The following is a 17064-nucleotide window of genomic DNA, read 5'->3' on the forward strand; positions in this document are numbered from 1 at the left end:
TGCAGGAGCTAGGAAGCAATAATCATAAGGAAATGAGAAATAATCTTCAACCAGGCTAATAAAGCTGGAATACAACACACTTAGAGAGGGATTGTGCAGAGGCCATTCATTTGCATTCATTAATTACTCTATTAATATATAAAATCATCCAAGTAAGGACTGTATTCTTTTTAGATTAAACAAAACAGAAATGATAAGATTATTATATGTCTCTCTGGGATGATCTAAACACACAATACAGCTGAGATTAAGGGAATGTAGATGGTAGAGATACAGAATTTCTGTGTCTGGCAGTTGCAGCCGAGGATCTTTCATGTATTTCAGTGTGTCTTGTAGGGGGAATAGTTTAAGAAAAGCTGCATGAAAATTAAACATCATAGAGACTATTTTGATGGACAAAGGAGAAGATGTTATACAGAGTCATAAAAATCTATTCTGTAATTATATTGTATTATATATATTATATTGTATTATCTATACATACATATATACACATACATATATACATATGTGTGTGTGCGTGTATAAATATATATAAATATATACACACACGCACAATATATACATTATATTGTAAGTGTTTTCTCGAATTCAGTAGAAGTGGTTTCTGGTCTCATTTTCTTTTGTTTGTTTCTTACAGAACTCCTTACATTTCCAGACTGTGCTATTGCCAGTATTCATTACCTATTTAGCTTTGAATTACAGCAGGGAAGGCTCCAAAGCCCAAATCCATGAAGGTATTTAGAAGTGTAATTCTTATTACATATTCCCCATTCATTTTTTTTTCTTTTTGAAGGAGAAGAAAAGCATTTAAACAAGATTTAGACACCTAAGTATTTTCATAAATCCAAGCCTAAAAACCTCTAAAGGAAAAAAGGAGCTCTTCAGCTGAGTCGTTCTAGTCAGATACTAAAATGCTGAGATTTAGGAAAATTATGGGTGTGTGACAACAGCAATTAACTCCCATTAAAATGCAAAGTGGTAAGAACATCTCCTTGGGATAGAAAAGACTTCAGAGGATAGTTAAGTCCGAGGTAGAAAAATATGAATTATTAGGAGTTTCAAATCAGAGGAACTCACTGGAACTAACTCATGGTTGATATATGGAGATTCAGGCCCTTCAGAAATATCTAGAGCACTTTCAGCACTATGAAAATGTGTGTGAATTGCAGTATAGGACCAAGTATGATGTTTGGTTTAGCTTTTAAAAATACATATGATATGATAAAGATTTTCTGGTTTGAATATTCTATTTGAAATTATAAGAAATAATCAAACATTTAAGCTTATGTATTTATTATGACATAGAATGCATATGGAGCTTTTATCTGTCAGATGAAGTGGAAAGGCAAGCGAGAAATTTATTCCTCACCTAACTTTACAGCTCATCAGATAGCTGTGCAATTTGTCACGCGGTTTGTGCTATGCCGCCTGTGTTCTAGTATTCTAACTTCCCCACCACTTTTAACCAGTGGTTTTCCTCCTTCTTGCCTAAAGCACCCTGAGAAAAAACACCTTTTTTGCTCTACATTTTGAAGGCAAGGAATTTACCTTACAAATCAAGAGTGAGAATGGAAAAGGTTCAATCCTTTCACGACAACAATTTTTGACCATAACAGTCATAGCCTTAAAGATCAGTATCTCATGTTCTTGCAGTGCTTCCTAACCCTGAAAATAGGCAGTGCTCTAGAAACATGCCAGATATTTGCTGTTAAATGAGCTACGGAAGCAGAGGATTAGGTCATTTTTGGAACAGTTTTGGAATCGTTGCCAGCTTAACTCATCTCACTCTCGGCAGACTGCGTTTGATTAACTTTAACGGCACCTGGGTACAGAGATAGTCAGATGTAAGAAGCAATCTCAGCGCAACTTTTAGAAAATCTAACATGTTCCTTATCTTTTTATAAAAATGTCAAGTTAAAAAACCTCCRTGACATCCAAAAAAACCCGTCCATGAAATACAAAAAAAAAAGCCTGGTTTTGAGTGGCTTGATCGTATCCAATTTTTAACAAGGACTGCATCTTATAACTTTGCACCTGTTAAAGCCTCATGCCTACTTATGGTAACATGCATTAGTCACTATGACAACAATAAATTGGAGCACGCATAGATAACAACGCTTTTGGCTGAAAAAATTCATATTTTTCTTCCCTGTAAGACTTTTCAGTGCTTTAAGGACCAGCCAAATCCTAATTCTTTGCTTCTTTTTTTTAATTCCTACTTTTATGAGAGAAATTTTCTCTGTTCCTCACATCTTTGTTCTTTGAACTAATRGAAGCAGGTTACATTTTAACAGATTCTAAAGCTAGCCAAAATGGCCTCTCTAAAAGAAATAATCCAAGRAGGCAGTTATATGTCAGAAATTAAAAGGTATTTACAGGCCTTCTTAAGTACTATGCCTAGAGAAATGTAACTACTGATGGAGTTCTCACAATGCACTACGGGTAACCAGCTTTGCTACAGCACATACAACTTTGTCACACAAGTTACGAATTTGCAGAGCACCATCAGGGTTAGCTCTGATTTCCCCCAAATGCCTTCCTGCTTTTGCAAACAGGGCATGTTCCTCAGCTGGACAAGGTCTACAAGATCGACACAGAAGAGGCTGCGCAACATATCGTGGGGGTGAAACTGTGCAAACTGAGCTGTTTACACAGTTTCTTGCTTTGAAATAGTGAGCAAACATTCGTGACAGGAAAAAAGTCAAAGCTCCCATCAAGCAAGGTGGCCATGGACAAATGCCCTCCCCTCCTGGGGGTGCAGCACATGGCCAGCATATGCTCATCACATGCCACGATACATGGATGTATGTACATATAATCCCAAAAGAGAGCGGACATTACAAACTATTCTGTAATTTCAACAACATGACACCCGTAGATAACAGCATGGCAACAGACTGTACATCCATAGAGTGACAACATAGCCATTTATCACTGTATCTTACATTATGAACCTGATGAATCGATGAGAAAGGATATCCTGCATTCTGGTTGGTCCATATCTCACAGACAGAGGACTGCTAATATAAACAGAAAACTATATCTCATCTTGCAAATATTAGTGCACCATGACTGCCAAAAGGCAAGAATAATTAAGAAAAGGAATGCATTGACATTACAAAAAAAGAAGTAAAGCAGCTGTTAAGAGTAAGTTTTTATTTATTTGCTGACAAAATATTGTTGGTCTGGCTGGAAGGAAACAGCTTATCCAGAGACTTTAGAAGAGGTTTCATACTGTGAGTACAAGAAAACAATTTAATCAGAAGTGCTGGTGAAGTCAAGAGATAAAGTTATGCAGGCACAAACAGAACATGTAGAGAGCAGAAGAAATACGGGTTACTTTTAGTTTTTGGCAGGGAAGAGGTTTCGAGTCAACATCCAAATTAAGTTTTGAGTTTTGAGTCTCACTTTGCTGGCAGTGGTTTGGTTCACATGGAGAGGGGAGGAAACGTCTGGCAGGACAGTCAACAGGAAAATCAATTTTCACAGTAAGAACCACCAGAAAAGAATGCATTGCAATTAAGCGAAGCAGTCGCCCACTACCTCCTTCAAACACCAGTTCCTTCGCCTACTAAGACAGAGATAATATTACTTGTGGTATTGACCAGGGCCCCACTTTGTAACTGAAAGGTTTCAGTCTACCTTCTACATTATTTTGCAGATAGTTTATAGCAGCAAAGCAAAGTAATCTCTAGCAAAAGCAGCAGAACGAGACAGGCACAGCATTCACCAGCATCTTTTACATATTTCCTTGTTTGGACAGTCATCAAGAAAGCATCTGTGACACCGCAGCAAAAGCTAAGATAACATTTTACAGTAGCCAGGCAACTAAAACAAAGCATCAGACGTAAGAGCTGCCCACAGTGTCTCAGGCAGGCAGCAACAGAAGGCACTAAACACACATGAAAAATGCAATTGCAGCATCCAGAACAGCTAGCAATTAATATATCAGTAATTTAACAAAAGRAGAGTGTTCATTGCCGGTGCTTATTATCGTCAGCAGCAATTCCACATTGACGTTCCAAACAGATAACCCAGAGAAATACGAGGCTTGCTCTTACCTTTGGGGGTCTGCAACCTGGCTTCCTGGCTGCTGACAGACCAGGTACCGGTCCTGCTTACTGGCAGGGCAGGCTGGCATCCTCGGGATTGACTAGCGAGCACTGCCAGGCCGCCTGGGGGCCAGCTAATGCTGTTAATTGTCCCTTATTTCCCTTACAAGTTGAAACGCACGTGCGCACACACACACACACACACACACACACATCTCTTCCCCACCAGCTTCAGTAATTTTTAAACTTCCCTGTATCTGGTTACTTTCTTCTCCCCCATTTTTGTTTGCTGCATCATTTGCACCTCCGTGGTGGTGCGCGTGGCCTCACATTTCGACAGCACTAATTATCGAAAGCGCTGCCGTCGTTCTTCCACCCTCCACCGCGGCCCCTGCAGCCTGCCGCAGAACAGTCCTCCCCCACGTGATAAACGTGCCGCAGTGCAAGGCCAGCAGCAAACCCCGCTCCAGCCGCTTCTGCGGCACCTGCGCGAAGGCATCTCGCTTCTCGGCACTGACCGCCTTTCTTCGCGGCGCGAGCACGGYAAGCAGAGTTCTGGCTGCCCCGGCGCTCCCCGGCGCTGTCACGCCTGTACTTGTGTGCCCTGCTCCTGAAACACGTGGCTGCAGGTGGTGCCTCCGCTTTTCCAGCAAAACGCAAAAGCGGAGCCGCTTCCACGCCRGGTGCCACAGCCCCAGGCATCCGGTAGCCAGCCGGCACGCTGCAGTGCTATTGGGACACACCTGCTGCGGCCCTGCACGGGRTAAGCTACGGCTGCACGAAACCGCCTGCTAACGTGGGTTTTTATTTCTCCCAGGAGCGGAACAGCGCGGCCATGGGGTAGCCCTGACGCCATCACATTGCACAGCTGGCTCTAAGCATCTCAAAACGCRGGAGGCAAAGGCGTAGCCTTGCATCCTGCCCCTCCTGAGGGCCTGCCTTTCGGCAGCGGAGCGGTGTCTCAGTCACACCATCCCCGCGGCGCTTGCCTGCTGCCTCGGGGCGGGAGGAGGGGGCGGCCGAAAGCTGCCCGCGCTTCAGAGCGGCACGGCTGCTGCACCGGCACGGCGGCGCTGGGCTCGGCACGGCGGTGCTGGGCTCGCCGCCCCACCTTGCTGCTGTATGTAAACGTGTAAATACACGGCATGCACCGATCAAACCAATTTGGTGCCAACTCAGCAACAGATAACACGGCACTGCAATAAGCATGTATGTAAGCTTTAAGTTGCTCCATTTTAACAAAAAGGGAAGGGGCCCAATCCTTCCTTASACATGCTAACAGTATCTACCCTGCCTCTCTGTCTCCACCTCATCTTCTCCCATACAAAAGCTCGTGCGTTAGTGCATTTACTGCAAGCGAATTTGATGCTCATCTCCGACTGAAGGAATTCAGACCTATGTCTTTCACCTTCCTCTTTCACAGGCTAAAGAAGTRTAATATCGGCTGCCCTCAACTCTTTTTAAAAATGAAGTGAAGCCCATCTTCTTTTTAGAAAGCCCTTCTTCTCCTCTTTGGAGGATGAAGAGTGCATAAAAGCAGAGGTTTGGAGCACTCATCTGCGGGAGGCAAAGTCTGGGTCCAAATCTCTGCTTCAGGGACTGTTTAAGCGAACTGCTTCCACAATTCAGACCTATCCTCGGATTAGCGGTTTGGATCTGGGATTATGCTAAATTACTTTTAAAAATACAGGTGACTTGATTTAGTGAAGAGGAGCAGCCGAGACTAAGAGAGAATTTCATGCGATTGTATGAATATCCATTCAGAGGTACAGCAGTTCACAACTCATTACCCAGTTTGGCACACATTAATGGCTGAATGACTACAAAACTGAAATGGAGTACAGAGGCAGCATTACTTTTAGAGAAGGTAATAAATTTAAATTCAGAAACCAACCTTTCTGTTGCACCACTATAAAAATATTTAGCAGTGACTGTACATATATTTTATGTCTTCGAAGTGCTGAAATTTTTTAATGAATTATGAAACCCCCTTGAGAAGGGCTTAAAGTTGCAAGCCCCTGTGCTGAAGAGGAAGGAACCAAGAGATGGAAAAAAGGTTAAGTGAGTATCTGAGGCCAGAAAATAGGCAGTGGGAGGGAGAGTTGGGATTAGACTTCAAACACTCCTAATTTTCAGTTCCCAAAACATATGGCCTCAAAAAGAAGGAAAAGAATTAAATCTGTGCATGCACTTACACCGTAACAAACAGAAATACACTTGGGTACTTAATACCACTGACACGAAAGGCTTTGGGAAAAAGAGAGTTTAACAAAGATGATTTTCCTATAGAACACGGTAAAGGACAGACCAAAAAAATAGCATCAGCTGCTGATTAGTATTAAACATGCACTGATCTCGCTCTTCCCCAAAAGATAAATGCTGTGAATAACACTTCAACAAGCCTGTATATGCATGTTTTTGTGGTATCATATTCACATTCGATAGCTATTGATACCCCCTGCATAAAGCACTCCCCAGCAGGCTCCCCGCAGGACAAAAGTCTGACGCACAGGAGGGCCCTAGGAAGGGAGGACCTGGGTGGCCCGCACAGCTCCTAGCACGTGCAGCCCATGGAATTTTTTTCGCCTCCTGTTTATTTAACTTGACCTCCTTGATTTCATGAAAACACATGCTTATAAGAAATAATATTTCATATAGTTCCTGCTAACTTCCTTTGTGATAGAAGACAATAGAGCTTAATTATTATTTCAGACATCTGTTTCAAAGGCAGTAGCCAGTCCTATTACAAAGTCTTTGCACGTTCCCACCTGCTTTAACTCTTTTTAATCACTCGCATATTTACTGAAAAAGCCACAGGACAAGACATATACAGGTCTTCACGGCTATGGCCTGCTGGAAACTTAATGTTTCAAAGTGAACAAAATTACCCGAGGAGAACTTACTGCAGACTTAGCCTTAGACAGGAAAGAACATATCAATAATCCGAACACAGAAAGTAACTGTGAAACTGTTTGTGAAAGTCATCACAAGATTGATCATGGCAGTATACTTTTTAAGGGAAAGAAAGAAGGAAAGCAACAGAAAAGAGTATCTGAATAGAAGATGCAGAAAGAACAAGCAGGTGTAATGTAATCTGGATATACTGAGCAGAGCCAAATGAATTTCACCCTATGGCACATAACAAAAGGTCAAAAAATAATCTAAACCAGCAGGTGGTATCTTTGAAAACTTGTGGAAAATAACTGAAAGCACCAAAGAAGGGCCAAAAGAATATTTAAAATGGGAGAAAAGGAAGATTCTGAAGATTATGGCTAGCCTAACTGCAGGGACCAGGGAGTTACTTGAATTTTTAATTTTCTTTTCTTTTCTTTTTTTTTTTTTTTTTTAAATCCAGATTCACTGCCCCCTTGTCCTTGTGGCCTATGAGAACTTCTGATGTTGCTCCTGGATTCATGAAGTAAATATATAGGAATATGAGTATATATCTGTGTGTACCTCTCTCTATATATTTTCATATAGCTGTACTTATACATACATATACAAAATTGAGGCTCACAAGGAGGAAAAAGAATGATCTTGCCTGCAGTGAGTTACCTTGTAAAGTTTCTATAGGCCAAGAAAAATTTAAGATACTTATAATAATGCTGTCCAGTATGAATCATCTCAAATCAAATTTCCTTCCTTTGCTGCTGCTTATTGACTAGGCCAGCCTTCCAACAAGAAGCAGCACAGTAGGACTCAGACACTGATTGCAAGACTTCTAATGAGGCATCACATGACATTATCATATGCAAACTAGCTTGAATCAAAATGTAGTGGTTGCATAAGAAGTTTAAATATACATTTAAAGAATAATTATCAGTATTTAAACACAACTGGACTGGAATATGCCAGAAGAATCTGCAAGGATCCGTTCTATACAGTGGCTTGCATGAGAGCTCACTCTGGGGATGAACCAGAATTCAAAGGCTTTCCAGAACTGAGTAAGAATTGAAAATGTATCTGATGAACTGCAAAAATTAGTGAGATGAAATTCAGTAAGGCAAGAGTATTGGTCGGGAAAGTAAGATTAAGTACACAAATAAAATAGCAAATAAGCTACCACAGCAATTTAATGTGGAGGAGAGGACACAAAAAGATCTGGAAGTTTCAGTATACTACAAATTAAGTATGGAGTCCCCAAGCCCTGCGAATAAATAAGTCACAGGATAATTCAGGTTGGAAGACTCAGGAGGTCTTTAGTCCAACCTCCTGCTCAAAGTAGGGTCAGCTGTGACAAGGTTGCTCAGGGCTTTMTGCAGCTGTGTCTCAAAACCTCCAAGGATGGAGACTGCCCAGATGCTCTAGGCAACCTGCTCCACTGCTTGACTGTCCTTGGGGGAAAAAGTTTCTCCTTGCATCCAGCTGGAGGCTCTCTTGTTTCAATTTATGTACCTGAAGCTGTTTCTTCCCTAGTCAGCCCTGTTCTCTCAGCCTCTTCTCAGAGGGCAAGTGCTCCAGCCCCGACCATCTTGGTGGCCCTTTATAGAATCCCCTTTTCCTAAATAAAAAGGATGCACTTACTAAAAGTAACATGTTGTAAGACATGGGAAGGAACTTTTGTGCCATATACAGCCACTAGAGAGTAGGGCATATGAGGTTTAGGCCTCACGTCTCATAGGTCATAGTCCAGGTTTAGCCACTTCACTATATGGAGGATGGAGGCCTGGAGGCTGCTTTACAGAGGACGGGAATCGAGGAGAGAATGACAACAGTAGACAGAAGTCTAGAAAAAAATCAAGGCAGGGTCATGATTAGGAAACCATCAGCTCCAGATGGTCTGGTCACACCYGAGAGCAGGGAGCTGTTGACTTCTAGGCACTGATGACTACTGATCACATTTAAGTAGGGGCCTTTCTTCTGCTGCCTTCTGCACCTATCTCCCACAAGGCTCGCTCACTCTTGCACTTCTTTGCTACAGATCTGGGGCATGCAGGGAAGAAGAGTTACTGAACATAATCTACGTGATTATTCCCCCTTCTCTTCCACTGCTGTGTCTCACCACAGGGCTGAGTCTTGGGAAATTGCTCCTGTCTCCTGGCACTTCAGCTCCAACGAAGTGCAGAAGTGAGGGAAAGAAACAGCAGCAGACTCCACTCTATTTGATGCAAACTATCTAGCAATATCTAGCTAACTATAATTTAGTCTATCTCCAGAAATTAGGAGAACTTTGGACCAAATCCCAGAAAATCATTCTTGGCATGGCGAACAATCTTTAAAGGTACAACTGCCAAAAGAAACAAATGAAAATGGATGAATGTGGCCGTTTGGCCCCTTTTATAATCATTGCTCCAAATGTATTAGGACTGTGGGAGAGTAGTTGTGCAGTCTCACTAGATGTTGCTTTCCTGAATGTTCCCAAAACTCTGGGGAGAGCTTGTCTTACAGACAGGAAACTGCAGATCCTCACTCAAGAACAAGGTCTTCAGAGATGGAGAGTGAAATTTCAAATAAGTATTTTTTTTACAGAAGCAGAAATTAGAAATATCAGTTCTTATTAGAGCAAGAATATTATATTATCTTTTGCATTATTATATTTCTTCTGCTCTTTCTGAAAATTCTTTGCATGAGGATTTCCAGAAAAGCACGAGCCATCCTGCAATGACATTCCTCATGTCAGAAGGCAGAGCATCATCAGCACCAGCACGGATACCCTACCCCAGGTCAACATACCCTGTAAACAGCTCTCCATAAGCTTTTACGAGAAGGTGCATTCCACAGCCCCACTGTCCGTTCACAGACACTGGGAAGGGAGACAACTTGCCTAGGGTCGCATCAAGTCATCAAAGCTGCCCCACTGAGCCAGTGGCAGAGCTGAGAGTGCAGTCTTCCCTCTTGCATCGCAGTTCAGTGCTTTACCTGGTGCCTGTTGCATAGAGGGCCATAAGTTGCAAATTTTTCTCTGATGAAAAAAGACGAATAATACAGCTATGTTTTTCTCTTAACCAGCCCTCCTTCACTAGACAGCTGTGATGGAGATCTCCTTTGAAAACCACTTAGTTTTCAGTTCCTTTCTATCCGCTTACCCCAAATCCTGGTTGCTGCTGGCTGCGAGGGCTGATTTGGGTTCTTCTTAGGCTGTTACTGCCTGGTACGACCCAAAGCAATATCCCAGCCCCCGCAGTGCAGTTTTACAGCTGGGGCTGTAGGCAAGTGACATAAGATGAGCAGCCAAGCTTTTTCTGCTTGATGCCTTCCCTTCTGCTGGAGGTGTGAGCTACAAATGCTCTCCAGCCTCTTATTCTTGCATACAGGATACAAACTTCTGGACAAATCCCACCAATAATGATTAAATACAAGACCTAGATCCTGGATATTAGGTACAGATAGCTACATTTTAGCCAATAAAATAAGTGGACTCCTTCAGAAGAGCATCTCAAACCTCAGTACAAGTTCTCTTCCAGGAGCTCAAAAATGTAGGCATTAGACGCCAAATTCTGCTTTGACTCTGAAATACTCAGATTTCTATTAGAATAGAGCTTCTTCCACAGTAGAAACTATCTCACCTTCTCTATTTTTCAGATAATCCTTCTAATGTAGAGCTCCTGGCTCACAAGTCTGAATGTGAAAAACAGTAAATTAATAAAGAACATCTGTCCCTATCTTGAAGGAACATCTGTCCCCATCTTGGTGTAGTATTTATGGCAATAATTTGGATCATTAGTACCAAATATAGAAGTGACTTCCTTAATTCCATATGCTGAAGCAGCATGTAGGTATGATCCACATCCCACGGCTTTACTTCTAAACTGCTAGCTTCTGTAACATTTTTGAAAAAAATATATCATTTTATTTGGCTAGAAATTACTTAGATTTTTCATAATTTCTTTTTCAGTTTACTTCGGTACATCAAATACACAATACTCAGAGTTTTACAGTTGTAGGTTTGTTGAAATCAATTTAGGGTTCAAGATAGCAACATATGATGTAAATATCTATCTGAACTAAAAAGACAACTGATGTTACTGTCAGTAACATCTATGCCACGCAATAAAAATAGATAACCATAAATAAAATAGTTAACCATTTTTCTTTTGATGTTAAATTGAAGGTCTTCACAGTTCAGTCATCTTTCCATATTTAAAAATAAAATGCAACTTCAAATATACACCTTGGATTTTACACAGTTTTCTTAAAATGGCTATCTTTTCATTGTTAAACTGTACACTATTTTTTGCATACTTGAAAAATAGAAGTGAGAAAGCATTAGAAACAAGAACAGAATGAAATAACCTAGATAACCCTATTTTCATATTTATTGTTTCTTAAATCCACTGTAGTATTAAAGAAATCTGTTATTTCACCTGCAATTTCAACCATTCATAAAATAAAATATTCTTCATTGCTCCTTACATAAGCTCATCTTACACATTAATTTTTTCCTGGACGTATTTTTCTTCTTTCACCACAATATTTAAATCTCTTAAAAGCAGAGAAGAAGGCACAAAAATATACAGGAAACAAGCAGATAAAAAAATACTATACTTCAGTTGAAACTTAAAAACTTTAAGAACAGGTCCTATAAGGCATGAGTTCTATTTTTGGCTTGCTACAGACTTCCAGTGTCATCTTAGCCAACTTGCAACATTCCTGTACCTCAAGTTTCCTAGCAGTAAAATGAAAAATGTAATTTTAAACTTTGTAGCCCTGCAGCTCCCCTAGAAATGTGAATGTATTAATGTCTGTAAAGTATTTGAAAGATATTAGTGAGCTGAAGACATTATTTCAGAAAGAAAAAAAAATCTAAAAAGTTTCATATAAATCTGTCTATTCTAGTTCTGTCAGTTGCTTTTATTACACTTTTCCTTTATTGTAGACAAATCTCAGATACTGATAATATCTCCATGTAAATGACTAGCTCCTACATATCAATCCTCATCCTTCAGTGAATTATTGTATCACACAAAATAATGTTACAAAACAATATCCTCATAATTGGGTTAACTTGACTTCAAAAACACTACCCATTCAATACAGTGACCATACATTTTAACTATCTTGCTTTAGAGAAAGAAAAAACCTTCAAAAACACAGAGAAAGAATCTGGAAAGGCCTTCAAAATAAGTTTGAGTTGGGTTCAGCATCTCTGGGAAAGAATTTCTCCAGTGAGGGTTTTGCAAATTGTTTTTCTGGCTTCCCAAAATCTTCAGTGCTGCTCTTCTGCCCATTGCATCCTGCCCACCGTATGGACAAAGTTTAGGTTTGTCCTACGAGAAAGCTGAATCTGGCTCATTTCCCCTCCCCAGGAAGGGCAAGACACTGCTGGAGACCCCCAAGCTCCCAAGGAGGTGCTTGTCCACCACCTCCAAAATTACCAAGCTCTCCCTGCTTGCGGTGCACCCTTGGCATCGCRGAGGCACCCGACCCGCCTCCAAGATCGCCCTGGCTCTGCTCCCGCAATGAGCTGCCCAGTCCTCAGCTCGCTGCACGTGCACCCGTCATACGGCAGTGGGGACGATGCCGTGCGACCCGAGATGGGTCTGCTCACGGCGTGGGGGTCTCTGCCCTCCGAACACCACGGGGAGAGGCCTTAGCCTCAGGGACTTACAGTCTTGCATATGCCTGTACCTGGCAACTAGAGTTTTCTTGCTGCCTGGAGAATTATGCCTCCTAAAGAGCTGACATTTTCATCAGCATATTTTAATGAACTTAACTGTGATCCCTTTTAACCTCCAAAGCTCTTCCCCACAAATATTGTATTTTTCCTGTGGTTTCAGAGGTGAATTAAGAGGCCACTGATTTCAGCAGAACTCTATTGATTTTGGTTCCAAATAAATTCCAAAGTCCTTAGGCTTTGCCAGTATGATTTCGATTCCAATTCAAACATTTAGGCACTCTTAAGAGCAATCTCAGCTATTTTAGACTACATTCATTTGATCATATCAATCTATAACTTGCAGGCTCAAAATTCAACATCCACAGTCAAAGATGTGTGTCAAAGTTCTTTTTCTTTCTTTCTTTTTTTTTTAAGAAATATCTCACAGTCTTCTGTATTGCTTTTTTTTTTTTTTTTTTTTTTTTTTTTTTTTTTTTTTTTTTTTTTTTTTTATTTACCTTAGTTTTCCACACAGTCTGCTACGGAGCTGTGAATGAAGGTACACGCTGGCCTAGGGATAAAACTACCCACATCAAATAAACTTAACTCAGTGTCTCCTCAAGGAAGAAAAGCATTCTGTTACTTACAAGTACATTTGATTACGATATAGGGAATTTCTTAAACCCATTTTAGCTGACATCAGGAAACCAGATTCAAACTCATGTGCTCATATGGCATCATTTTAACAAGCTGGTTGATACCTGATGCAAAGATCAACATGCTTGACAATTTCCATGTAAAAGTTCAGTGCAAACATATGCCATACTAAAGATGGAAACATTAGATCTCATCGTTTCCTCAAAATATCCTCTTCAGATTTTAAATTTGAAATTGAGGCTAAAAATACCATTATCCAAAAATTTCTGAAATGAAATCAAGTTCAGGAAAGCAATGTAATGAATAAGCTATAATCTCTGCATTGGTCTCTCTCTTCAAAGCCCCAAAAATACCCATTAATCTCATTATGAAGAATGAACCTAAAAGTCTTTTAAGATCACAGCCTGAAAGATTCTGTCATCACATACATCTCTCTACAACAGAAGCCTGTAAATATAGTTAAACATCAAGGTTCACACAGCAGCATGTAAACAACCTAGCARAAAAATTAAACAAAAATATACTCAAAGCAACTGCAAAAACCGCTGTAGATTACAGTGTTTGTGAGATGTATCCCAGCTGGAAAGCAGGACTAGTAGGAGCCTGAGAAGTGGTTGAACTGGCCTAAGCCAAAGGATCCTGCAAATTGCAGTGAGGAAGTTATTAGATAAGACAGAGAGTGGAAGGCTCACAGTTAGAATCAAACTGATCTTTATTTTTCAGAAATAATTATTATACCTTTAATTTCAAAGGGACTTTTGGTGGAAAGATTTAAGGAAATATGGTTCATTTTAGCAAAAGTACAGTTTCACATACTGTGAAAAATAAAATTAAAATCTATTTTTGGGCCAGAATGGTTGAAGAAATCCCTGATTAGCCTCTTAATGGGGTGAGTCCAATTTAGTGAGACTGATCACCAGAGGGAGTCATTGACTTTCCCATTAAAGTCAAAGGGAATTTTACACACATCACGATGCAGAATTTGGGAGCAGAGTTGAGAAAGACTGCCAGAAAGACTAGAGTTGGGGGACTAACACAAAGCACTGTTTTATGGATTTCATCTGAAACTATTTCCCCCTCTGGAGTCCTGAAGGATGACTGCTCTATTTCATGAAGAAGGTTAGAAGGAAGGCATTGAAGAAAATTCTTCAGTAGGTATAAACTCCCACAAAAAAAGAAAGAAAGAAAGAAAGAAAGACAGACACAACAGTGCTTAATGGATTTTAAAGTGGCTGGAAGTGGTAGAAGTATTAACTGCTTGGTTCGTTCATTCGATATACAACATATCACAGTTTTTCTGGAAAAGCAATTTCAGTAACCTGAGGAAAATCTCCATGTGCCATATGTGGGAGCATGTCATACCTCTTGGGAAGATCAGGACTTCAGACAGGAAGAGAAAAGAGCAAAAAGGAGAAAGGAAGAACTGCTGGTACATTTACATCAGTAGGGACTAAAAGAAGAAGTGAGAACAGGGATGAATGACAAAATAAACTAAGTGGGCAAACCAGTCTACTCAGCTGTGAATAACTGGGTATTTCATACTCAGACCTTGAAGTTTCATGACCTTCAAAGAAGCATTTTCACAGCACAAACTGAGCTTTTCCTCGACGGACTTCAGTTCCACGTGTTCCTGCTACAAAAGCCCAGCCAGCTTCGCTTTGAAAATAAGCTCCTTCACCAGGCAACTTTCTCCCTTAACTCTGTGCAATAACATTATGCAGCAGAAAATTAGAAGATCTAAAAAGGACAGGGAAACAGTCCCACCCAAACAAACCCGGTTCCACTGCTGTAGAAACGTTCCTTGAGCAAACGGGATGCAATTTATCCCCGCGCTCCCAGGTAGCAGCAGCACCTTGTTTTGCTCGTTTATTTAATTACTTCTCTTTGCTCATGCAATTAGCTCGGGGACTGCAGGCTTCTGCCGATTACGCTAACCATAATACCGTTATCTGCACAGCTGCTTCCACGACCGAGGCTGCGTTTGGGAGGCAGGCTCTATTTCGGGCTCTGCCTGACAACCGCTGGGAAGCCGCACGCAGGGCAGGGTGCAGCGACCTGCTCCGCGGCGGAGCGAGCTGCTCCGCGAACCGCACCGGCTTCCCATCTGTTTCGGATGGCAAATCAAAGCCGTGTTGCCGACGTGCGCCGCAAAGCACCRCATGGTTTGAGACCTGGCTGTCTTTCATCATGTGTTGCCACCGAAAAACAGCCGAGTTCATCCCGAGGCATTTGTGCTCGCGGGCTGTCAACGCTTAACTTCGCTGACCTTTAGAGGGGTGAAAAAACCTCACTCTGGTCAACGTATGCTTGATTTAAAATGGTCAGTACCTACATTATGGTTGGGTGAAGAAATTTAGAGATGGAGGCTACTTAAGGCTTTCTTTTGTGAACAGTTTGATTTAATGTCTAGTTGAATTTAGCACTGTTGTGACTTTCCAATGAGTTGTGCCACAGTTAAAGCCCTCTTTTTTTTTAAAAAAAAAAACACTCAGATATATCCCCAGTTGACAAAGCTTAGCAGAATGCTGACCCTCTCCATTAATAAACRTAGCAGACACCACCCCCACGAGTCCCCCGAGTTTGTGGCAGTGAACGTACGTTAGCTTGCTTTTACCTTGGTTGGTCAGAAATCAGGGAATCTGCCCCTTCCTGCAGACACGAGAGGCAGAGGTAGCACCAGTGGGAGCCTGAATGCTCTGGTGCACAGGGGGCACCTTCATCTCAGCCTTGAGGCATCAAATCCCCCCCAAAASGCTACCCCTCATGTGCACCTCTGCACACCAACTTACTTCATTTGGCACACACACAGCTGGAACACGCTCGGAAGAAAACTTCRTAGTATACAGTTCAGGCTTAATATATGATCTACAAAAATGGTTAGAATTAAATCTGTAACCGATTGCAGCAACGCGTAGCCTTTTAATGACAGCTTTTGACCCTACCTGTGCCATCTGCCTCTCCAGCTTTGACCGGGGAATGTCATCAAAATAGTTTTCATTTCTTCTTCTCCTTGCATCGCCCTGCATGATAATATGGGGAACGTCCAGGGAGCCACCAGTAGTGAAGGTGCTTTGGCTAAGTGATGGAGACAACTGAGGAGGAGTGTGGTTACCACTGGGTTCCTGAACAGTAAAGAGAAAAGCAGAGCATAAGTATAGTACATTGCTGACTTCAAACTACACACCTGAAAGTGCGTTTGAATTATTCATACTAAAAAAATTAAGCAATGGTTCCTGAAGTGGGGGTTACTGTGAATGAACTTTATAGATATGACTGCAAGTTGCTTTTCACAACTGCAAATAGCAAGCAGTTACTCCTTTTTTCTTCTTGTAACCCCTCTACATCATTTGTATGTGAACAGGGAGAAAGCAGGTTCAAGGAGACACTTCYCTCTTTCTTGTGCATGTGAATAGAGAGGTGATAGACAATAGTCAGAAATCTAGCTCTTTCCCTGAAATGTTCTACTTAATGTGCAGAGCCCACAAAGAAAGAAAAATAATTTACTATTTATACGAACCAGTGGCAAATTCATTCCCCCAAACTTCACTGTGTAACATATTCCTCTTTCTAGGACTACTGGAGAGATGTAACAGTGAGTTACTTCTTGTCAATGCCCAAATAAAGTCATGATTTAGGACTATGCTATTTATAAGATGCAGTACATTCTCACCACTTCTAAGCAGCAGCTTTGAGCACTGAAAGTGATTTGAAAGTGATCTGAACTCCAGCAACATCTCTTGCTGGGAAGAAGAAATGCATGAACATTTTCAAAATACAGACACTTTGCAATTTTTATAGGTCTGGCAGAACATACTT

At 41.2% G+C, this 17064-nt stretch overlaps 1 protein-coding gene across 1 annotated transcript in view; it reads right to left on the reverse strand.

Annotated features, from left to right (window-relative positions):
• The window catches only part of ANKS1B (ankyrin repeat and sterile alpha motif domain containing 1B), a 434320-nt gene that overhangs the window by 34670 nt on the left and 382586 nt on the right, over positions 1 to 17064 (reverse strand). The window contains exon 19 of the mRNA XM_085321288.1: positions 16191 to 16370. Coding sequence (XP_085177414.1) covers positions 16191 to 16370 — 180 coding nt within the window. The remainder of the gene's footprint in view (positions 1 to 16190; positions 16371 to 17064) is intronic.

Source organism: Rhea americana, unplaced genomic scaffold (assembly GCF_003343005.1).
Source record: "Rhea americana isolate MKP2758 unplaced genomic scaffold, rheAme1 scaffold_69, whole genome shotgun sequence".
NCBI lineage: Eukaryota > Metazoa > Chordata > Aves > Rheiformes > Rheidae > Rhea > Rhea americana.